At 49.2% G+C, this 25,381-nt stretch overlaps 1 protein-coding gene across 4 annotated transcripts in view; it reads right to left on the bottom strand.

The window, feature by feature from the left end:
- The window catches only part of AGAP1 (ArfGAP with GTPase domain, ankyrin repeat and PH domain 1), a 561,575-nt gene extending 544,677 nt beyond the window's left edge, over positions 1-16,898 (bottom strand). For 2 of the 4 annotated variants that reach the window (XM_058533270.1, XM_058533272.1), the window contains exon 1: positions 16,181-16,898. In XM_058533270.1, coding sequence (XP_058389253.1) covers positions 16,181-16,343 — 163 coding nt within the window. In that variant the 5' untranslated portion in view covers positions 16,344-16,898. The remainder of the gene's footprint in view (positions 1-16,180) is intronic. The other 2 variants (XM_058533273.1, XM_058533274.1) reach the window with 2 other exon arrangements.
- Between the last annotated feature and the right edge of the window lie 8,483 nt (positions 16,899-25,381).

Genomic DNA, 25,381 nt, shown 5'->3' with positions numbered 1-25,381 from the left:
GTTGCGGTTTATTAGTGGTTTTGCGTCTTAGTGGCTTTGCATCTTGGAGGTCCCGCTCACACAGACGCAGCATCTGACAGCTCCTAACCAGGAACGTTGCTGATGACATCCTATTTTCAAACCAAGAGAAGAACTCTTGATCAAATAAACTCAATTTTCTGATTAAAATTCCTGTTTTTATGTCCAGAAAGCCCCAAAAAGGCAATACCATGGTCATCATAGTTTGTCATGTTTTCTTAAATATTGGAACCCAAGCTTTACAAACCCTAGTATCTGAATCTAACAGGAGTTATGTAACATGAGCCAAGGTAACGGTAACCATGGAAAGTGGATCTTCCAAACTCAAGTTTCCAGAAAAGTTCACTGCAATTAGCTTTGCACGGTGTCTTCCTCCAGGATTCTGAGGCAGGCAGGGACTGCTTTAAGAATCAACATGTGGTTGCAGCAGGATGGAGAATTCTGTCCTCTAACCCTAGAAGGTTGAAACCCCAACCAAGATGGTCCATGCATTTCTCCATCCCCTCCCCCATGAACAAGCAACCCCCAAGGTTGCCGGGGCTGGCTTATAAAACAGAGACCAAGGGCACGTGCTCCCGCCCTCTTGGGGAAAAGACACCCTCACACGTCCATACAAACATTCACACACACACACAGACTTAAGTGTAAATCGCATTAGGTTTCCATGAAAGAGAGACACACATAAAAAGAGGGAGAGAAGGAGGATGAACAGGGAGTCCGGCCTGGTGTGCTGGCCAAGGAAGACTCCTCTGGGTCCCTGGAGAAGTGGCATTTAAGACAAGGCCTCAGCAGCAAGAGGCCTTTTAATACAGTCGAGTGTTGCTTAACCACAAGGACGTGTTCCGAGAAATGCCTCGTTAGGCGATTTTCTTGTTGTGCAAACATCATAGAGTGTACTGACACAAACCTAGATGTATAGCCTACCACACATCTAGGCTACATGGTACTAATCCTATGGGACCACCGACCTATATGCGGTCCATTGTTGACGGAAATGTTACACAGCGCATGACTGTAACTTGGAGAGAGCCAAGCTGCAAGGAGAATTTCGGTCGCCTGTTATTGAAATTCTCAGATGAAATGGACAGGTAAGTCATCTAAAAACTCCCTCCACCATGATAATGCATGAGTGAGGCTGGAGCCGTCTTTATAAACTAAACTGTCAGAACGAAAGTGTCCCTGTCATCAGCTGATGACACGTCCAGAAGTTAAGCTTTTCCCACTTTTGGGGGAGGGGGGTCATAGTGAGAAAGTGAGCATGTGGGAGAAAGGGAAGGACACTCAGAGCTACCAACCTTTTTTTTTTTTAGAAACTCAACCCCTAGTTGAGTGACAATTAAAAAAGTGACGACTGAAATATATCTAGCTACAAATTCCCCTCAGCCAAAAGCCTACTTGGACTTTGAAGAGACGATCATGACAAAACGGAGATTAAAAGCCTAAAAAGCTTCTGCAAGGCAAAGGAAACCACGAACAAAAGGAAAAGACAACCCACTAACTGGGAGGAGATATTCGCAAATCATATATCTGACAAGAGGTTAATCTCCAAAATATATAAAGAACTCATCAACAAAAAATAAACAACCCGATCAAAAACTGGGCAGAGAGAGGCCGGCCCCGTGGCATAGTGGTTAAGTCCAGCATGCTCTGCTTCAGCAGCCCAAGTTCGCAGGTTCAGATCTTGGGCGCGGACCTACACCACTCATCAGCCATGCTGTGGCAGCGTCCCACATACAAAATGGAGGAGGACAGGCACAGATGTTAGCTCAGGGCTAATCTTCCTCAAGCAAAAAAAAAGACAGGAAGATTGGCAACAGATGTTAACTCAGAGCAACTCTTCCTCACCATAAAAAAAAAAAAATGAGCAGAGGATATGAACAGACATTTTTCCAAAGAAGATGTACAGATGGCCAACAGACACATGAAAAGATGTTCAACATCACTAATTATTAGGGAAATGCAAATCAAAACTACAATGAGTTACACCTCACACCCATCAGAATGGCTATAATTAACAAGACAAGGAATAACAAGTGTTGGAGAGGATGTGGAGAAAAGGGAATTCTCAAACACTGCTGGTGGGAGTGCACATTGGTGCAGCCACTATGGAAAACAGTACGGAGATTTCTCAAAAAATTAAAAATAGAAATACTATATGATCCAGCTATTCCACTTTTGGGTATTTATCCAAAGAACATGAAAACACTAATTCGAAAAGATACATGCACCCCTATGTTCACTGCAGCATTATTCACAATAGCCAAGATGTGGAAGCAACCCAAGTGCCCATCAACTGATGAACAGATAAAGAAGATGTGGTATATATAGAGAGAAGGGAATACTACTCAGCTATTAAAAAAAAGACAAAATTGTGCCATTTGCAACAACATAGATGGACCTTGAGGGTATTATGCTAAGTGAAATAAGTCAAACAGAGAAAGACAAATACCATATGATTTCACTCATACGTGGAACATAAACACACAGATCAAGAGAACCGATTAGTGATTACCAGAGAAGAGGGAGAGGGAGGGCAAAAGGGGTAAAGGAACACATATATATGGTGACGGATGGAAACCAGACCTTTGGTGGTGAACACAATGCAGTCTACTACACAGAAGCCGAAATATAAGGATGTACACCTGAAATTTACAGAATGTTATAAACCAACGTGAGTTCAATAAAATAAAAAATTTAAAAACCTGAAAAAAAAAAAGCCGGGGGTCTGGCTAGAGATTTTAGACATACAGGTTCATTTAAATAGAAATCTGATGTGGAAGCAAAGGCAGGGCTGTGAGCTAAGATGGCGTGAAGTCCCATGACAGAGGAGATGAGTCCGACTGGCCAGCGTAACCTGGGCGCGTCCCGGAGATGCACCCTGTGACATGCGCACAGGAGCAGAGAACTGTAGTGAAGACTTCTAGATGATGGGAAGGAATCTGCTGATTCAGTACCCCCACCCTCCGCCAAAAGGCCGTATGGTCATAGGCCAGCTCTGGGCAGGATGTGGGGAGAGCTGCAGGGGGTCAGATGAGGAGGAGGCTGGGGGACTATTAGCCCATTATGAGGTCATCGCTGGCTCAAGGACATTCCAGAAGACATGCCCCCTTGGGGCCCAGTCTGGGGGACAGGAATTTGGGCCTAATCAGGTTCTGTAATTAACACTGCAGAGACAGGAATCACACTAGAATTCAGCTCCCAGTTCAGCCCCAAGATGACCCCAGCTTGGAGGCTGCTCCCTAAAACTCATGAACAGGAGAGGTGATTGAGAGCTGAACTAGTTGTCTAGGGTCTGCCTTAGAACCTACCACAGACAATACAGACTCCTTAATCACTCCTGCAGCATCCGCCATGTGCTCAGTACAATGACGATGACACACCATCATTAGGGTTACAGACAGCTTCACACCTGCTTCCTACTGTCTCTGGCTAAGTCCGGGGGACCAGAATATTGCGGACATGTTGGAGACCATCATCAATGAGGCTCCTTCTGCAGACCCCTGCACACACTCAGGGGTTATAATGAGCCTTTGAACGTGTGTACGTGTTACACAAGGCACACAAGTGCTAGATCATCCACCTACTACATGGATTACATACACACATACAATGTTTCCTTCCTTTGTTTGGATATTACTCTACTGAGTGGAATTTCACTCTGACTGTGTTTGCTGGGGGAAGAGGACTATAGTGTTGAAACAATTCAACACAATGCCCTGGGGGCGATCCAGCCTCACTGACCAAGACTTCTGCTCCTATCCTCCCCATCTGTACCTCCACCAGACCAGGTCAGACTGGTCCTGAGTTCAAGGACTGAGGAGCAATGGATGGGGCAGTAACAGTCACCTTGGAGTCAGGAGGAACCTCGAGATCAAAGTTCAATTCCATGGATTTTAGGATCTGAAACTGAGGCCCAAAGGGACACATGCATTTCCCAAGGATTCCACAGCAAGTCACTGAGGCAGGAGCCTGTCTCGGATCCCCAGGCCTGGGTTATCTGTCGCCTACAGGCCACATAGAGTCATCAAGGCTATGATCCTCTGACATCATTCTGCTTCCAGGAAGCAGTCACAGTGTAACATGTTCCAACAAGAAAATGCCTGTGTTCTATATCAATACATCCGCTGCTCCTAAAAGCAAAGTCCTGGCACACAGAGGACTTTGTCTCACCCCACCCCCAAAATGACTGAGGCCCAAAGAGGGGCTGCCCTCGGCATAGAAGTCAAGTCAGAGTTCAATTCGAGGTTCAAGTTTGAACTGTATCAAAATTAACAGAGCAAAACGCTGCCCTTCCGAAGCACAGGTTAAACCAGCTCCCCTGCAGAAGGAGACACCCTGCACTCGACCCACACTTAACAAGCACCTTGTCCCCGCTGGGCCAACACTGCACCTGGAATCCGACGCCACAACACCCTGGCTGACACTGTTTCCAGAATCCTTTAGATTCCAAGCCAAAAACAGACCAGCCTGGGAGAACTCTGCATTCTATTGAAAATGTAGTTAAATTATCCTCTGGATGGATGGAAAGAGACACAAAACATCAACAAGCGGGAAGTCAAGGCGATGGGTATGCGCCAGCTCACTCTGAACTAACTTTCACCTCCTTTCAACTCCTCTGTATGTTTGAAAATTTTCATTACAAAATGTTGAGGAAAAGAAATCCTTGAGTTGTGACCAAATTTCATCTCTTTTAGTAGTAAAACGTCTTGCTCACACAACTCCCAGGTCCTGGACTAGCGGCACCCCCCCTTCCCTGGGCAGACCCAGGAGGGACCGAAGTCCACACAGGTGGTGAGGGCTCCGCGGATCAGGTGAGCCATTCACTGGCCACGCCCCTCTACACAAAGCGCCCCAACGTTTACGTCGATGAGTGGACGAGTGCCCCATCTTCCCAGATGAACAGGATCACACCACTCCACGATTCTCTGATCCCCAAGCAGGCAACGTGCAAACTGAGAAATCTTCCATTCCATTCCATCAGAAGAAGAAGCTGGGATTCCAGAAAAAACATGGGCTCTGAAGTCTAAGTCTGCAATCCGGAGCCACGTGCAGGAACAGCAGCACTGCCATCAAGTCCAGACCCAGCTCGCTGCCCAGGCGGGGCCTCAAAGACTCGTGGAGAGGAGCACAAAACACAACTGCCCACGGTCTGAGCACCGTTCCCAAGATGCTCCTGGCAAGACAGGAGATTATGGAAAGAGTTTGGGGCTTTGGAATTTTGAGGGGGAAAATCTCTAGACTTTGGGCAGAAAGAGATACATAATTTTTTTTATTCCCAGCATAAAATGACCAGTAAGAAAAGTACAAACTGAGACACCTCAGTAAAACTGAAATTTCCTAGGTGAAAAACTGGAAACTGACTCTTTGGTGGGAAGACAGAGGGATTTCTTTGGGCAGCAACGAGTTTTCCAAGGCCTCCTGCTGAGGCAAGATGACATGCACCTCTCAAAGACCCCCCCCCCCCGCCCCCGTTATTAGCTTCCCATCTTCTGGTGCTCAGACAGGGCTTCCTCTGGGAGCCCCTGGGCCTGTTCACTGCACCCCATCTACTCTCCCAGCCCACCACACACCTGGCCCACAGCAGGCACGTGCCCTGCCCTTGCACGGCAAATGGCCTGCTCACCTCTGTGGTCCCACCACCTGCTCTACAAGTCTATGGATTAAAGCAATTAAGTGAAAAAATACACACAGCTGACAGACAGACAGATATAGACGGATCCATGACTCAAGCATCATGTGGCATATGCTCTGCACTGCTCTGCAACAGGCACAGGTAGGCAGAGACGACCTGTCCAGACCAGCAGGATCACAGCCCAGGGTCTGCAAGCAGAAGCTCAATCACATAAGTCTGATCATATGTGGGGTGATTCAGCTCCTGCAGAGGGACGCACAGTAGCCATACTCCCAAGGGATGGACGGCTGTACAGTGTGCCTCAGACACCCATTTAAGACTCTGCAGAGGAGGAGGCGGCTGCAATACATTCTGGATGCCTGCCTCTCAGCCTGGTTGATAGACGGGGGTGACTTCCGCATCTATACATCCTAACCCATCCCACACGGACAGGGCTCTCCTCTACAAACCCTGGGTAACTGTTCTGCGTGGCTGAGCACCTCCCTCCTGCCCAAACCTCGGGGCATCTAAAGGTGGAACCCCCCCAACCAGCCCCGGACTCCTCTGTTCCCAGGATCAAACCTCAGCCCCACCTCCTGGCTCCCTCCACCCTGAGACGCACAGGCAACCTCAGGCCTGCACTTCCATGTGCATCTTTGAGGCTCATCTGTCTCTCTCCCTCACCCAGGCTCCCAGCTTCCCTCACTACAGCCCTGATTTGAACCCACCCTGCCACTCCCCACTACCATGGCCAGCGCTAAGTCATCACCATTTCTGTCAGCTGAGCATCACAGCTCTCTGCTGCCCTCCCCGAACAGAAACCCACAATCAATAGTGTCCTGCTGCCCAATAAAAGAGCTCCCAGCCTACTCTCTGGGGCTGGCAAGGCTCTTCCCCATCGTTCTGGCCTCTTCCCCCGAAGTTCTCCACACACTGAAGAGATTCGGTTCTGGATGCTCTGGTCCTATTACCCACCAGCCTGAGAAGCCCTCTCCTGCCTGATGCCTACCCAGCTTCCAGGTCTGGTTAATCCCATTCCCTCCACGGCACCTCCCTCTCCCCCCCCCCCCCACACACAAACATACTGCCTCATACAGCTGGTTATCTCAGTTTGTTTTGGTGTAGCCTCCCGGGCTGGATCTGAGGTGTCCTGGGAGAGGGGCTCATGTCCCACACATGTGCGTACATCCCCAGACAAAAACTGTGCTTTGCCCATTGCTGGTGCTCGATAAAATCTTGCCTATTGATTCTCACATTAGCCACTTCCTATACTTAACAAAGTGAGGATAAACGTGACCCACCCACCCCCATCCCTCAAAATAAATATTTGCATTTGTAAGGCCGCTAGAGAAGTTCACACAGGCACACACCCCTCCATCCGCACACACCCCTCCATCCACAGCCACTGGGTCCTTGTAAGCTTCCCAGCCGAGGTCTTCTTTAGCGTGGCCTTTGTGAGCAGAGATGGGCAGCTCCCAGGACACAGCAGAAGGAACAAAGAAAACAACCTCTTGAGAACAGCTGAGAGTTGGCAACACTTAGCTTTTCTTTTTTTCTTTTGTGTCTTCCACATAATTGCTACAAACAACAGAAACTGAATAGCGCTAATGTGTAACTATTAAGACCACAGAACAGTTCAGGCCAAGAGTAGAAAATGAGTTTCTCTTTAAATACCAACACAGATCCAAAGGTGATCTCAAATCCAGGACAGAGGTGGTGAGACGGATTCAGGGCTGGCCTGGGCTCAGCCAGAAAGAGAACCTCAACTGATTACTCATGTGCCAGGAGCCGGGAGAGCTGAAGGGAGCCCGTTCCAGTCTCAGGGGAATTGTAGCAACCATGTTTCAAAGGAAAGTACTTCCTGGTGCAGGATTTCACTCACAGCTCTGTGATTACTACTCAACTAACAAGGAATTAACAGTCTGTAGAAAATCCTAAATTTTAAAAACCTAATGTCTGAGATAGTGCCGGAAATATATTAGCCACTTAAATATTTTCTTATGTACAAACAATGGAAAGAATGAAAAGCAAAGGAGGGAGGCAGCAGGTAAACCACCACGTGGTTTCAGTGCCATGAAATGAATCTGGAATAGCAACGGAAGTCTCTCCAGATAGGGGCTACCCGCCTGATGGAGCAGTTTCAGAATCAGCTGTATCCAGAAAGGGAGAAAAGGTAACATGATGACACGGCACTCGGCTCCCAAGCACACATCCAACAGGAACAAGGACACGTGGGAACCAAAAGACATGGATGCGAATGTGCACAGCAGCACTATTCATATCAGCCCCAAATAGGAAACGACCCAAATGCCCACCCAACGGTAGAACAGACGATAACACGAAGGCAACCATCTCTAACCACACACACTACAGATGAGTCTCGCCTGTGCTGACCACATTCTCTTTCTCGATCTGGGCGCTGGTTACACACACGTGGTCACTTTGTAAAAAGTTCCTCCCTATGACTAGGGCATCTTTCCGTGTTTAAGATCCATGTCAAAAAAGAGTCCAAAAACATTAGGAAGTTTGACAGGGTCTCAATTTCAAACTCCCAATAATCATACGTGGAAAATCAGAGACCCAGGCTTGAGTGTCGAAGCTAAAACTGAAACAATGCTCGTGTGTGTTTGTTTGAAGTCAGGTTCACCAGCCTGAACTCACAGGAGCGGTGTTAGAACAGGAGGAGACTGAATCACCGCTTGAGGCAGCACCCAGATCTTTGAAAACAACAACAAAGGGTGGGCAGACAGGCTTCCGGAAGCACCCTCCCTGGAAAGTATGCCAAGTCTCCCCTCGCAGAAAAGGACACTGGAAACATAAACAGCAGACATTCAGGGCAATCAGCTCTCTCCAAAGTAATTTCTATTCCATTACAAAACCGAGCAAGTCTTTACCTATAATACCCAATCTTGCTGACGGCCACCATCTGCCCTCACCAAGAAGTAAAAACTCTTTCAATAAACTAAAGTGGGTCTTGTTTTGTTGTAGGCATTCATCAAAACAAAAATTCTAATTCCTTCTTTAAGTATCCTCAGTATGGTTAGTATATCCATATCAACTAAAACTCACTGAATTAAAACTAAGTTCATTTCCTAAAGATACTGTTCTCGCTTAGAGACTGTTCTCTGAGAATATGGTAACAGTAGCTTCAGCACGGCTGTGTCCTGAGCTGGAAACCAACACAGTTCTATTTGCTGGAGCTTGCTGCATGTTGACATTTCTAAGACCAAACATAAATCGTTTGTGAACATGGCCCGTCATTATTTGGAATTCTTCTCCCAGAGCCATGAAAAGTGTTTCCCACCCTTTTAAAAAAAAGAAAAAAAAAAAAAGCAGCTTCTAACCATGATGCTAATGACAACCAGACGGCGTGAGCAGTTTTAAAGATGAGACAGTTGCTTGTGTAGAAACACGGCACAAATACTCCAACACGGCAGCCCAAAAAAAGACAATCCCCGTCAAACAGCGGGAGAAGTGTGAAATTTGCAAATGAGCCCCTGGTTAAACAAAAACACCAATCTGTTCCCAGAGAGCTCGGGGCGGCCACCTGTTCCAGGCTGGTGGTGAGTTCTGATTACCAGTGGAAGAAACAATATCAGAGCGATGACAGCCCCCTCTCGTGCCCGGGTCCCCACCCTTGAGCCTATATTTAGTCTGCTCTTTATGGAAAATATCCCGACCTCGCACACAGATAAGCTATTTGGCTGGTTAGTCAAAGGGTCCCTTAACAACCTCTTCTGGCAGGGGTGGTATTTGCTCTCCTTCCCTCCCCAGCCAAGACACCCCCTTCTGGCCTTGATCAGCTGTGAGGGAGGAGCACAGGGAGATGGCGGGACCAGACCCAAACTCCAGTGCCAGCCCTGCTCCTGGATGGGTCATCAGGGCATCTTGGGAAAGTCACTCCACACACAGCCCTGTGTGCAGGCTTCCCACACTAGAAAACGGGAACCCAAAATCCCTCTCAGCCCCTCGGAGGCACAGAGCTCCCGGAAGGAGGGGGCTCGCTGCAGCGCACAAAGCCGTGCACTCAGACCCTGAGCAACAATAACAGATGCTGCAGAGATTAGAGATCACCATCTGCAGAGTGCATTTTGCTTCTCAGAGAAAGGTACTTCACCAAGGGAAGGAATTATGGAGCTAAGCAGCAGATCAGAACCCCGAACCCTGGATTTTAAAAATAACTAAGCCTGATCCGCTTTGCCCAACTCAATCACTTAAGCAAAGGACTCAAAGGATCCGGGAGTGTTGGGAAGGGGGAGGGAGCAGGGGCCCCGGGTTTGTTTGAATGTTGAGAAACCCGAGACAAGACCAAATCAGTAGTTAAAACAAGCCAGTGAGACTCACCAACCATAAACACCTGCAGGGTACACAGGAAAAGAGAAGGATGCAAAATAAGGGATTTTAGTCTTAACAAAATAAAAAGTCCGGTTTGGGCAAAAAACAGAGGTGGTAGTAACAGGGCCACAGGTTTTGTTTTGAAGGTTCCTGCAGCTGCCGTAGCAGCTTCTCCCTCCTGAGTCACTTCCTCCAGGCACCCCCAACAGGCCTTGTAAGCTGCTAATAATATATAGCATTCCTCTTACAGAAATGCTTTTAGCTTGGAAACAGCAGTGACAAAATGTTTATCTGCCAAATTATCATAACAAGTGAATATTGAAGAACCACACCTAAATATACAGGAGACGACGCTAAAAATCAACAATCTCCAAAAGACAGGAAGGGAAGTCCACAGAACCACAGACCCGGACTTAGAAGGGAATGGGACATCAGCTGGTCCTACCTCCCAATGGGATCCCCTGGGCAATGTCCATCCCCCACCTGACCACTCAGCATTGCGGGGGTGGAGGGAACATGGACTTGAACCCATCTGGACCTGGATTTAAATTCCTCCTCCACTATGTTTAAGCCCTGTGACCCTAAGCAACTCCCTAGGCTGCTGGACTCACCTGTAACCTGCAGGGCAGTATGAGAGGAAGCCCTCTCGCTGGCCGGAGCACTGCATGCAAGAATGAGCAGGGAGTGCTGGCCCAGAGAAGAAGCCCAGTTTACTGGACTGCCTTCTCTCCACAGCAATGCTTCTCAAAATGTGGTCCCCGGACCAGCAGCATCAGCATCCTCTGGAATCTTGTTAGGAAAGCACATTCTCAGGCAGCTCCAGATCTACAGAACCAGAAGCTCTGGTGGTAGAGGCCAGCAATCTGTTTCCCCAAGCCTGCCAAGAGATTTGATTGCACACTCAAGTTTGAGAACCATGGCTCTCAATGTTACAAAGATGCTACATTATGTCAGCCACCTAGTCTGTCACTCGTTTGTCCCTGTCGATGATATTGATTCTATGTCTGACATCCACTCACACGCAATAAAAAACAAACACCAACCTCTGGCAGAGAGCCGGGTTGAAAAAGTTGCCAGGATTCAGCAAGCAGATCTTTTCCTTCCCCTACATCCACTAAAGAAAATCTCATTTCCACCCCAAACACCACCCAAGCAAACCCAACAGATCGAAAAGGTGCCGGTCCTAACATCTGTGCTCTTGTGACAAGTCTCAACACACCCTCACCTCTGCCAGAGGATAAACACTGTTTACATTACCAATGAGGAGCAAGAGCACCCAAGCTCCAGAGAAAATGTCAGACCCTCTGGCAAGTCTGCCAGTCAACCAACAATTCCTGGACCTGCTCCAAGGGCCAGACATGACACACTGAATCACGGAGGAGATTAAAAATGAACACGACCCGATTTCTGCCCTCAAAGAGCTCCCAGTCTTCAGGCTGGAGCGGTGGAAGGAGATGAGCCACAGGGTGCTGGGGCCACAGAGCAGGCAGCCCTTGATTGTGCCTGGGAGAGGCAAGGAAAGACGCTGACATCAGCCAGGCCAGAAGGGACGCCTGGACTGCAGAGGGGTCAGATACCAGTAAGGCATGAAATTTAACCTGGAAACAACAAACAGCCAACTGAGAATTATTTTTAAGGAGGAGACTGCAGCATTTATCTCAATAATCCCATACCTGCAACCTTTGATGAAACTTGAAATATTACGAATATAGTGGCAAAGAAAAATTATGTTTGTCCATGGCAGAGAGAAGAAATTTATTCCTTAAACATGTACACCTGCAACACCAGATTAAATAAACTTCTAGATGAAAATCAGCTCTTACAAGAGTTTTGCCGTGGTAAGCCACTTTACAGAGGATATGATACTTTGGGTTATTTGTGGCATTCTCAAATGCTTCACATCTCGGTAAAGAGAACACACGCTTGGGATGGTTTGCACATATGGCTTGTGGGACTATGAATAACCGGGAGCCGGGTTTCTATCTCTTAAGGAGCTGGAGAGCCAATGCTGAGGTCAGATCAGCTCAGCTCCTCTCTCTCGGGCAGTGTCCTACACTTTCTGGGCCTCAGAGGTGGCATCCGTGTCCTGGGACTGCCGCCAGATGAATCGAGATGATACAGGGTAAGCAGCTGGCACTCTGCTGTACGCTGATGCTCCACAAGGCAGCTGTACCATGGGATTAAGTGGGCCCCCTGCCCTGTCTTCCCAGGTCCCCCGAACGCCAGAGTCCAGGCCTGGAATGCCCCTGTGACAAGTGGTTCAGGGGTTCAGGCAGAGCTCTCCCACCAAGGACGGGCCAATGTGACCTCTCCAGAGCCCTCAGAGGAAGCCACACCAACCACTGGTGGGGTCAGTGGGGAACTTGGTTCCCCTGATCTGCTGCCTCATGAGGGTGGAGGCATGAACGCTGGTTGGGGGCCCCACCACTGCTGGCTGAATGAGCTGGCTGGGCTCTCCTTTGCATCACAGTTCTGCTGCTGGCAAGTTGAATTACCACACGCAATTGCGAAGAGAGGCTTTATCCTTAAAAGAAGAACAAGCTTTATTTAACAAAAAAGGCAGCTAACTCATTTACCTCAACCCCATCAACTCCGGACAGACAGTTTAAAGGAGAACCAGAGGGGAAAACCTAGACAAGCTGTTCACACTGGGGGCAGGCAGGTCGCAGGCTCATCTCTGGGCACGGAGGATACCCATGCTACAGGGCTACATCTCACAGCATGGCACACCCCTGCGGGACTCCCCAGAAATCTGATCCGGTGAATCTGAAAATGATCAGCAATACTTCCTTAAACTCCACAGATTTGGGGTAAAAAAATAAATCCCTCAAAGTCTGAAATAAAGATTTGAAAAAAGCACTTTTTTTTTGGCAAGGTACTGTTTTAAAACAAGACAGACCAAAATCACATTTCCCATGCCTACAAACTGGGTCACAGACCCATTCTTATTTGGGAATCTTGGTGAGCTCTTTCAACTAAAATATATAAGATTCAGTTCATCGTTAAGAGCTTTTTCCAATCCTGACCTCACTCGAATCACTTTGAAATAAGCAATAGCCAAAATATCCTTCCCTTTGACAAGGCCACTCCCCACTCTAACAGCAAAAGTTCCTGAAGACGCCAGAAAACAGGGAAATTTTAAGTAAATTATGGTACAGCCAAATACTAGAATATCATGCCGACAGGAGAAATCACATCTTAAAAGTTTTTCATAACACTGAAAAATGCTCACATTATGCTGATCAAGAAGTTTTGTAAGTATGACTCCAGTTTTGTGTACGAACAGAGGCGGGAAAAAAACCTAGCTGGATATCTTCTAAAATGCAGACAGTTTTCCCTGTTTGGTGGAACGAGTGATTTTTAAACTATTTGCTACAATGTGCATATACTTTTCCTGATTGGAAATGGTTATATTTTAAAATTCATGAAGATTGACATTTTGCCGCTGTACCATCCTAACTTCCAAGGTTCACAGGCAGGAGCAGATCCGCGTATGTTTCTTAAGGTTACTGTGATGCTCCAGGCTCACACTCAGTTATCGCGCTGGGTTCCTCCAAATGCACCTGCAGTCTCCGCACCCCAGGGCAATGCTCTGATTCCGTGTATGTGAACCCAACCCTACACAACTGCACACAATTGTTTCTGCATAGTTCTCTTCTCATAGGAAAAATGTCATCCTGCCACAATTAAGCAGTCCTCTCCATTTCCAAAATATCAATGATGTAGACATAAATCACAACCATATCTTAAAACCGGCACAGAGTGGAAGAACATTTCATTGTAACAAATGAACTTACGTTTCATTAGAAGGGGCAGTGTAAGGTTCTTGGGGAGGCTGCAGACGTGGGCTCTCTATTCAAATGACCCTTTGGTTCAGACCAGACATCGAATGACCTCAGTCAAATGTTCAGGAGGTCATTTCCCTCCCTGAGCCTCCATCCTCCATAAATGAGGACCATGAACCTGGCCCACAGTCTCTCCCGGGGTTGGCACAGCTACACAATGAGATTATGAACACATGAGCATCTTTGCTACAGTTCTATACATATGAAAGGTGGTATCATTCTTGATAATAATGCAAAGAACAGAAGCATATTTGAATGGTTCTTAAGCCTCATTAAATTAACAACAGCCCTGACACAATACAGACATTTCTTTTCCTAACAGAAAAATAACAGCATCATCAAAGCCTCAAACAGCATTCATTCACTGATTCTGAGTCTTATTAAAAATGACAAGGATTCCAGCCAAGAAGGGGCCTAAGGTCTCACATCATAAAGGCAGGCATCAAGCTACCAAAAACTATTATCTAGGAATCACACAATTTTTTTTCCTTTTAAGAAAAGAAACATGAAACCACATCCTCTTGCTAGAAAGTCAAATTGCTTTGCTGGAAGTGCTGGAGACCCGAGAGTTCAGCTTCAAGAATGGGAAATGAAAACGAGGCGTCGTGAATCACACTCGCGTGAATCACACTCAGCTAGGGGTCTGTGCACAGCAACAAGGTGCTCTCAGCCAGGTGCCTTCCATACTTGGCACCGGCTTTCAAAGTGTTTCATCAGACTTCTGAGGATGCTGCCCGAGAGCCGGAAAGAGACAACTGAAACAGGCACAGCGCCCCTTCACTTTGATGGCAACGGAACCAGAGCTCAGTCTGGAGGAACATTTCTGCAACATCTCCTGGCCATCAGCAGATGTGTGCAGGTCCACGGCCTCCCATAATAAGTCTTGTCAGAGGCACACTGGAGCCTCTGCCTCTCAAGGAATCTGGAAGCACCTTAAATTGCCAAGAGGGCAACCAGGTGCACTGAGAGCCGGGCCCCACATAAGCCTGGAGCACTGCTCAGATCCTCTCTGGGAATTAGCGAGTCCCCTGCGGATACAGCCGGCCAATCGGCAGTCTGGCCGGGGCACTATTCCAGTCCATGGGGCTGCCAAATGCCAAGAGGATCAGCACCACAACATCCACCTTCTGCATCTAACTGGCCAAGCGTCAAACCAAGACACTCTGGGGTTAGCAGTTCAGACTGCATAGGGTCAGAACACAGCCCTCCCACGGCCGGTGCCCTCTCACTGGCAGATGGAGGGGAGCTGGGCGACTGCCTGCAGCCAGGCTTTTGGACACACTCCTGCCAAGCCTTGGAACGCTCTCAATGCTCCTCAACAGCGGCCCTACTGGCCTTTGGTTAGGGCAGTTCTGCATTACGGGCAACTCACCCTGCAGACCTTTTACCATCACTGGCCAGCAGCAATGTGAGGGAAAAGACTGCTGATGGATTGTGGCTGGGGTATAACTCCACATTCCGTGTTTACATCCTACCTGGCCCCCCAGGTGAATCTTGGCAGGACCAAATGGACAAAGCAAGGGGACAATCCAGAAGCCTAGTAGCACAGAAATGAGCCACTGGTAACCCCAAGAGAACACAGGCCCAGGAGAGGAGAACTCTGCCATACCTCTCCTGCAGGGTCACAGCCTTGCCTGACACGCGGGAAGGGTGGGTGCCCTCCAGGGATGTGAAAGTGAGACCCGGAGGGTGAGGGACTCCCTGCCCTCCTGGTAGGGTGGTTCTTCTAATTTGCCCCAGGACTTTTGGTAGAAAACACTCTATGGAGGCCAGCCTTTGAATGGGGCAGGTGGACCTGCACCTAGACACGATGCTGCCTGCAGCTGGGCTGGCTCTCTGCATGGGCTCAGTCCAGCTGCCTCCACTGTGCCCCTGAACTGGGCAAAGACACGAAGGGGGACGGCCCGCTCCGCCTGAAAAACACGCTGGCCGGAGCCTCACCCCGGCAGCAGCACTCCTCAAAACACGTCTTCAACGTTCAGCAAGACGCTCGGCCCTGGTCTGGTAACCTGTCACGGTCCAGGGGCGCCAATCGCTCCAGCTGCCCCCCAGTATCGGCTGGGCGCAGGATACTGCCTCATCTAACCACTTTCTCACAGCAGACTCTGCTGCCCATTACCGAATTAACGCTGACGGTCACCTTCCCCGGCAGAGCTCGCGGCGCGCTCGCCCGGCCCTCGGCCTCCCCCTCGGCTCTCGCCCTGCAGGGTAAAGAAGCACCGCAGCGCTCACTCGGCGGGTCAGCCGCGTGCCAAGGGCCGGCGTGTGTGTACACACGCACGCACACTCACACGCGCGCGCACACCCCGCTGCGCCGGGGGCGCCCGCTCCCCCGAGCTTTCCAGAAGACCCGCGGCGGCCCGGCCCTCACCTTCGATGGCGATGACGTGCTCCCGGATCTGGTTCTGCAGCACCGGCTCCTCCACGCGCTCCAGCAGCTCGTAGATGGAGTAGATGTTGGGGTGGACCGACTCGAAGCGCTGGATCTCGGCCCGGATGGCAGCCGAGTTGGCCAGCTGCTGCTGGTAGTTCATGGTGCAGGCGCCGCGCCCGGAGCCGCGCGCCCCCCGCCGCCGCCGCCGCCGCCGCCGCCCCGCGCCCCGGGGCCCGCGGGCCGCCGAGCCCGGGGCGCCGCAGCCCCCGGGGAGCCGGACCCGCCGGCGGCGGGCGGAGGAGGCGCGAGAAGAAAGGAGCGGGCGGAGCAGGCGCGGGGCCGGCCCGCGGACTCAGTTCATGGCCGGGACGCGCGGCCGGCGAGCGAGCGGGCCCCGGCGCCCCGGGTCAGCGGGCCCCCATGGAGCGCGCCGCAGCGGGCGCGGCCGGCCCCGGAGGAGGCTCGCTCGGGCGCCTTCCTGCGCCGCAGCCGCCTTCCAGCCCTAGGCGCTGCCCCGCCGAGCAGCCATTAAAGCCCAGGCAGCCGCCGCGCTCCGAGCGCCGGGGCCGAGGGCCGGCCCCCGGGCAGTGGCCGCACCGCTCCGGGCGCCTGGCCGCGGCGTGGGTCCGCGCGCTGCGTGCTGCGCCGCCCGGCGCGCCGAGGCCCCCGCGCCGAGCCCGCCGTGCGCCGCCCGCCGAGCCGGGACCGAGCCGCAGACACCGTGCAAGACGCGCTGCCCGCTCGGAGCGCCGCCCGCCGCCGACCCGGCCAGCCCCCTCCCTGGCACGCAGGGCTCCGGCCCACGTCGGCCCCGCCTCCGCCCGCGCCCCGCCCGCCGCTCTCCGGCCGCTGCCGCTGCGTCCTCCGGGGCGCTTCCCAGCGCGCCGGATCCCGGGGAATTGCGCCAGGCTCCGCCCCGCGTCTGTCTCTGGGCTTTCTGGGATTTGTAGTCGGCGCCCCGCCGGGTCCGCGGGGAGGAGGCGCGCACGGTGCTGGATGCCCTGCGCGCGGCCGGGGCCCGGAGAATGAAGGCGCGGGACTATCCCGCCGGCGGCCTCCAGCGCCGCCTGGGTCCCACGCCAGCCCTCTCCGTGAGCCCCTGCGCTGCCCCGCGCCTCGGAGCCCGGGAGGCTGTGCGCGACCCCGCCTGCCCGCGGTTTTGTTTGTTTCCGAGCTGCTGGCTCCAGGAGCCTCTGCGACTCGCCAGTGTACCGCGACCGCACTTTGTTGGCTCCCCCCACCCATTTTTTAACTTTCTGCCTCCTTTTCCGAAAGTAACATGAGTGCCTCCTAATAGACGAAATTTCTTCCCTAAGGCGAAGAGCCTCTGTGGCCATGGGGGCGTGGGTGACACACTCCACCGGTGAACTGAAGTTTAGACAGGGATGCGAGGGGCGATGAAATACCACGGAGGCTTCCTAGGCATCCTGTCCCTTTAAAATAAAAAAATCGAGATATGGCTCTCAAGCTGCAGCCTCTTGAGCGCCGCCGCCTGCTCCGCGTGGGTCCCCAGTCCCTTGCATGTCCAGCCCACCCCAATCCCCGCGTAAGCTCAGCCCTGGGGACCCCGAGGAGCTGGACCGCACTGCAGCAGCGGCCCAGAGCGCAGAGGGTTCGTCCCACAGGTTGGAGGCAAATGGGATTGCTGGAGATGTGGGGAGCACCAGGGCCCATCGGCGGCACCCGGCCCCGTAGGGCCTGGTTTGTGCGCACGGGCCGAGTCCCTGCCCCTACCCGTCAGAGTGGTCTTGTGGAAACAGAAGTCTGCCGCGGGCCTGGCATCCCTGATCAAAGCCAGCTGAGCCTTCTTCACCTGGTTCCCGTGCAGCCTGCGCATGGCTTACGCGTCCTGGTATGCAGCCTCGTTGTGTTACACTCTGGAATCACAATTCCCCAGACAAATATGCCGACCATCTTCAGCATTTTGAGCCTTCGCTCGTGCCCTGCTCCCCATCCCCAAGTCCCAGCAGGGTCCCTGACGCATTTATGCAGAGTTCATGCTCCATCTGGGATATGCCTCTGGCTCTACGCTTATATGAAACTGTAATACCTGAGATGCCAGCACGTGGCCTCATTTTAGTTAAACTATCAGCAGTCATTGATCACTCTCCCTCCTTGAAACCCCTCTTCTCCTGGCTGGGATAACATGCTCCCCAGGCTTTCCTACTGCCTTCCTGGCTTCTCAATGCCTTTTGCAATTTGTTCTTACTTCCTTATCCTCTTAAATATGGAAGGCCCTGGGGGCTCATCCTTGGGCCTCTTCTCTTTTCCATCCGCGGTGATCTCTATCTTTTTGCTTTGAGTATCATATATAGGTTAATGAACCTCAAATTCATATCTCCAGCCTAGACCTCGATCCTGAAAAACAAATTCTTACCCAACTGCCTCCTCGACATCTCTTGGAAGCCCACTGGCAATTTAATTCAGCGTGTCTCAAGCTGAACTCTTGCTATCCCCTCCCCCTGCTCCTCCTGAAATCTTCTCCATCCCAGCTCAGGCTGACAACTTGGTGCCATCCTTGATGCCTCTCTTTCTCTCACACCCCAAATAGTGTCAGCTCCACCTCCAAAAGATCCAGAATCCCGCCACATCACACCACCCCACTGCCTCTACCCTGCTCAAGTCCTGATCGTCTTGCCTCTGGGTTATTGCTAGGTAATTGATCTAGCAATCTATCTCCTTGCTTCTTACCTTGTGCCCTTATAGTCTGTTCTCAATAAGGTAGCTCTGGTGAACCTTACAAAACCTAGGTTAGATCATGTCACGCCTCTGCTCAAAACCCTCCCATGACTCCTATCCACTCAAAGTAAAATCCAACCCCTTATTCTGGCCTCCAAAGCCCTGTAGACACTAGCACCTATCAAGAGCTGTGCAGGGTCTGAGCTTTCCGCTACTTGTAAGCTAACAAGTTAGCCTACTGCAATTTCATGGATGCTGGCAGAAGAAGACAGGAGACTCCTGGGTCAGAAACAAAGGACTTTATTATTCATAGCAATAGCAGTGGCTAGAGTATCAGCATTTTCACGGGCTGGTTCACCAAGCCCCAATTCCCACAGGGCTATGGGGGCCAGATGCATACATAGTGAGCTCCTGTATATGAGAGGAGCCCTGAGCTTGAAGAAGCCCAGTCTTTATATGGATAGTAAGCATGTCTGCCCTTTACTGTGACAGAAGACACTATCTTTATCTCCCAAGGCTTTTTGCTCTACAAACGTTCTTGAAAAAATAGTTCAGAACAAAGGCAGTCCATGCCTCTGCCCACAGATGTGCAGAAGTGCAAGAGACCAATGGAGGATTGTCTCCCACAGCTGCTCAGTGCCTCTCCCAACACAACATCTCTATTTTGCCCTATTCTCTTCTCTTTAGCCACACTGTCCAGCCCCCTTTTTTTTCCTCGAATAAACCAGACACACTCCCACCTCAGGTATTTACACTTGATGTTTCCTCTGTCAGGAATGCTTTTCCGCCAGAAACTTCCCCAGCTCCCTCACTTCCTTCACATAGTTACACCAAAGCCACCTTCTCAGGGAGGCCTTCTCTGACATCCTATCTAAAATGGCATCCCTCTTCACCAGCACTTCATGTCTCAATTCTTTGCTGTGACAAGAAGAATAATGGCCCCCAAAGATGCCCACATCCTGATCCCTGAAACCTATAAATATGTCATCTCACGTGGCAAAGGGGCTTTCAGATGTGATTAAGTTAAGGATGTTGAGATGAGGAATGATCTTGGCTTGTCTGGGTAGGTCCAATGTAACCACAAGAGTCCCTATCAGAGGGAGGCAGCGGGGTCTGAGTCAGAGAAGGAGATGAGAGGACAGATGCAGGGGTCAGAGAGAGAGAGAGGTTGAAAGATGTTACACTACTCACTTTGAAGATCGAGGAGGGGCCGTGAACCAAGGAACATAGGTGGCCTCTAGAAGTTGGAAAAAGCAAGAAAATGGATTCTCTCCCAGAGGTTCCAGAAGGAGCACAGCCTTATTGACCCATTTCTGACTTGTGACCTCCAGAACTATAAGATAATAAATTTGTGTTGTCTACACCACTGTTTGTGCTATTTTGTCACAGGAACAGGAAACACACTTGCTTTGCTTTTCTTCTTCGCAATTATCTCTATCTAACACAATACATCCTTTACTTGTTTATCTTAGGTATAGTCTGTGCCCTCCACTAGAATATAAACTCCACGAGAGCCAGGATTTTTGTCTGTTTTATTCCCGATTCTATTCCCAGCACCTATAAAAAGGGCCTGACACATAGCAGGTGCCCAATAAATGCATGTCAAAAGGATGGCTTCCCCATTAAATTGTAATTTCCATGAAGACAAGGACCATCTCTCTTCCACATGGTGATTGGTCATTGTAGGAGCAATAAATATTCAGTAAGGTAATGAATGAACAAAGATCTCTCCTACAGTAAAGGCTCCTCTCTCATCATGCCAGGCACACAGTAGGTGTTCAATTAATGTTAGCTGAATTGAAATGAAAGTTTTTATAGCAATGTGAGACCCAGTGGTATTCACCAAGAGCTTACTTTAGATTCATCTTATGCAAATACAGCCAAGAGTTCTGGCCATTTTTGATAGGATAGTACTTCCAGGGACTTTAATTTGTGAGTGAAAACCTCACTAGGAGAAAAAGCTGGCTCTTAAATTAGTGAATTTCTCCTGTCACCAGAAATATCAAGGGAAGGCCTGATGATCATCTTCATTCATTCATTCACTTTCATTTATTCATTCAACAAATCTTTTTTTGATCACCTACTATATATATCTTAGGCAAGGTGCTATGTTCTAGGAAAGCAAAGACGATAAAGATAATGCTGCTTTAATGAGCTTACATTCCAGGGGACTCTGTAGAAGAGGCAGCATTTTTAAGGTTCAATCTCAATCCAACTCTGAGTTTGTGAACAGAGAGTAAGTGAGAATAGGTATGGATGAAGGCAGCCATGAAGATACAAATACACGCACACACACACACGCACACATGAACACAGGGTTCACACACACAAACATGCAGTGGCTGAGTTAGAGTTGGATGAACAATTCTGGTAATGTCTAATTAAAAGTGTGAAATAAGGTCAATTCTGCTATCGACTAGTCATCGACATATATGTTCTTCTAAAGCACAACAGCATGAGTTGTGTCCTCCATAGGAAAAAGTTTACAGCCGTAACTTTAAACATCAAAATGCTGCCCACCCCCCAAACCTGCATAGCTGCCCTTACACATGGCTACATAGCTATTCCACCTAAATTATCTCTAAGAAGTGTTTTAGAACATTTATGAAACATTACGTATCTCTGGATTTCAGTGTGCTTTATCCATTTGCCTGAATTGATTCCTTGAGATTACTTGCATGCTTGGTTGAAGAGCGCTGAGATTTTTATTTGACATTTGTGTAGACTGTAATATGACAGAAGTTGATTCATCTCATGGGGTCAGCTGCAGAGAGCAGTAGGGAGATTTTGAGAATCAGTGTCTCGTAAAGGCTTTGGGCTCCTGGTGGAGCTGGTGAGGGGTCATACAGGGCAGGAGAGGAGAGCAGGGGTGGGGCGTGGGATTTAGAAAATGCCAAGACACAATTTCCTTACCTTGCTTTTAGCCCGTGGGCAGATTTTTCCCTCTCTGGGGAAACAACTCTAGGGTGAGGACCAGAACACACTCAGAGAGTGTTTGTAGTTTTACAGTTTGGGCACTCAGTGATCTAGACTGGGCTGTCCTAGGCCTTTCATCTCTGCTCCACGTAGCTCTCAGTCTCCTCCTGGCACTGCTGGGCTAGACCAGGCACGTCCGTCTCCTAGTGGTGGCGGAAGTGCAAGAGAACAAGCCCCAGTGGACAAGAGCATTCCAAGCCTCTGCACTCTTCCTGTCTGCGGACATCCTCTTGGCCAACGCAAGCCGCAAGAAGGAGCCCAGAGCAGAGGAGGGAAGCACACCTCGCCCGCAGTGGGAGGACCCTGCGAAGTTACTTGGCAAAGGTGTGGAAGTATAATTCTATTGCTGGGAGGTAGCGCAGACTTGGCTATTAGACCAGTCTGTCACACCGTCCTTGGCCACGCAAGCGAGCCATCTAGCTGAAATTGTGTTTCTCATTCGGTTGTTTGGCCCAGTGAAGAAAGCAGTGATGTCTCCCAAGGTGGTTGTGAACATCAACTGAGATATGTGTGCAAATGCTTTGTAACTGGAGATATCATTCCAGCGATGGAGCAAGGAGTTCTGTAAGCCTCAATTTTCTTATCTGTAAAAGATAGATTATAACACCTAACACATTGGATTATTACTGCTAAAAGAGCTATAGTCAACTCTCCCAAGTTCACGTAGCTAACAAGTGACTGAGTCAGGATTTAAGTCCAGATCTATTTTACTCCACTTCTCTAAGAGAAGCAATAGGGGGTGGTGTCCACATTTTCTATACATGTAAATTCCCCAGTCATAGAAGGCAGCAAAAGCAATGATGCAGAATTTCTCAGGATGGGTTATATAAAGCAATCCAGCTTCTCTGTGTCTTTTCTTCCTGTCTCTGTCTCCTTCCACTTGCCCTTGACCACCATGTTGTGAGGAAGCCCAAGCCATGTGGAGAGGCCACATGTGAACAAAAGAGCCTTCAGGTGATTCCAGCTCCCAAGCTTCAAGTCTTCCAGCTGAGGGCTCAGATATGGTAGAGTAAGACAACATGTCCCCTCTGTGCCTTGTCTGAATTCCCAACTCACAGAAACTGTGAGAGAGAATACATGATTATTGTTGTCTTAAGCCACTAAATTTTGGGGTAATTTTGTTTATCTATTCATCCATTGACCAATACTTGGGTTGCTTCCGTCTTTGGCTGTTGTGAATAATGCTGCTACGAACGTGGGTGTGCAAATATCTGTTGGAACTCTGCTTTCAATTCTTTGGGTATTTCTTTCAATACCCAGAAGTGGGGTTGTTGGACAAAGCGAGTCCTTTTAATGGCATGTCAGAGTGAAGCTCAGCTCCACCCAGTTCAGTCTGCTTTCAGGCCAGGGTTACAGCTCCTAAGATTTGTGCCTGAAAGAAGTAGTTAGAAGGCCGCAGTCTCAGAGTGTCACAATCGACGCCTTGAAAGGGACCTCAGAGTCCCTTTCGCGCACTGATGAGAAAATTGAGGCCCCACAGGTGAAGTCACTTACCCAACCTGCACTACTTGTTAGAAAGAGACCCAGGAGCAGAACTGAGCCTGTGAAAGGCTCAAGTCCTGAACCCACACAGGGGTGGGGATCAACATGGCTACAACCCAACGGGCTTGAGGTGTCAGGTAGGCTGGAGCAGAGTGTGGTGCCAGCCTCAGTGCAGGCATTCCCCTGCTCAGTGAAAATGCCCCTGCCCCTTGCCTGATAGAAATACAGCCACACAGCCACTGTTTCCCTAGAATGTTTCCACGGAGCCAGCTGTTGTTACTTTTTCTCTTTTCCAAATGAAGGTAAAAGGCAAAGATGCCTTATGCTCGTAGCAACCTCCTCAAGGCATATTCCGCATGTGACATGAAAACTCTAGTCTGTGTTCATGTCGGCTACCGGGGGTGTGAACATGCATCTATAATTTGCACACCAACATTAGATTTGCCGCAGTATTTAAAGCGGGTGTTTATAGAGACACATGCTAACACAGTCGTGTAAATCATTTCCTCTGTGTATCAAGTGCAAAATGCATGGTAATTCCGAGTGTATGAATTCTTCTCTCATAAAATGGAAGATTAATTTGCTTAGACACATTCTGTGAACTGATTAAAAAGCTGGTTTATACACATAGCTTTAGCTGATAAGCAAATTAGACATTGAGAAATCAGATGCAAATGAGTGGTTTATAGACACTTTTCAAATTATATAATCATCTCCCAGAACATGTGAAAACCAAGGAAAGATGTAGAATGGATCTATTGAGGCAGCCAAAAGGAGAGTTTCTGTAATGTTTACCAACTTTATTTTTTCTCATCAAATTTTTCGTATATTTTTGAAAGCATCTTTGCACTTGAGCTTTTTTTTCCTGCTGTTTTATAGATTTTTTCTGTTTTATAGATTATCTGCTACGATATCTTTGAGGGTTTTGTTAAACTTTAGGATTTAATACATTGGTAAGCTGTTCCTCTGAATGTGCACGAAATGACAGCAACCAAAAAGGATTGCTTTTCTGGTCTTCACTTTTCACTTGGTTTCCAAATATAGATTCAGTTGAAGTATTTATCAAATTGCCACAAAGTACTTGGCTAGGCACCTTTCAACATCTTCTCATTTAACCCTCTAAGATCTTACAGGACAGAGTCGAGGAGGTGGTGTCTTGCCCAAGCTACAGCCTCAAGTGACAGACCCAGAATTTAAAGCCCAATTTTCTATTTTCTGAGTGTAAGCATGTGTGCCTTCCGTTCTAACCATAGTGTCTCTCCTGACAGTAAAAACACAACAGGATATTTCATCAGCATGATCATGGAGACATTTTTTGTAATATGGAAGACAAGCTTTTTACAAAATATGTCTAGATCAATATGCATGGGTATTGCACGATTTCCTGTGTAACTGAAGAGCATTTTTCCTGCCCTAACCTTGCTCTCCTATTCTCACCAGGCCCTGCTGTTTGACTGTAAGTTGGTGCTTTGCTAAACTGTGACCCACCCAGCTCAACCTACTGGCTAATAATAACCCCTTCCCCCTGGGCACAGTGTGAGGCTGCCCTGCATAGGAGGCATTGGACATGTCCGGCTGGGATCCAGGGCACTTGATATACAGCGCGTTAGCCAACTTTCCGCATATATCCCCAAAACATAAGACTGCCTTTGGCAAAGGAACAGCAGCCATTTGTTCACCCTTCCCATTTTTCTTAGAACAGTGATTGTCAAACCGTGTTCCTTGGAGCCCCCTAAGGAAGCTCGCTTTCAGTAGCAGTGAGTCTGCTGGGTTCTCTCACCTTCCTTCCCCCCCAACCCTGGATGCCTTTACATAAAGCTCCACTTTTATCTTTTCAATATGAGGAGCCCCATGAGATTCACTTCAGGGGAAAGTTAAAAAGCAAGAAGCCCCAGTACAGGGCATCAAAACACTTTTTAGATACTTAAATATTTTCTAGGCCAATGACACGTCTTCATTATCATCTGTAGGCATTATCCACTTGGGATTTTTGTTCTGCCATCACGGAAGGAGAAAGGGCAGAGAGATGATGAGGGCAGAGGGGGAATCGGCGAAGAAGAC

The sequence above is a fragment of the Diceros bicornis genome, chromosome 37 (assembly GCF_020826845.1).
Source record: "Diceros bicornis minor isolate mBicDic1 chromosome 37, mDicBic1.mat.cur, whole genome shotgun sequence".
Classification (NCBI taxonomy): Eukaryota; Metazoa; Chordata; class Mammalia; order Perissodactyla; family Rhinocerotidae; genus Diceros; species Diceros bicornis.
The sequence above is the reverse complement of the archived record's forward strand: the minus strand, read 5'-3'. Positions and strand labels throughout refer to the sequence as shown.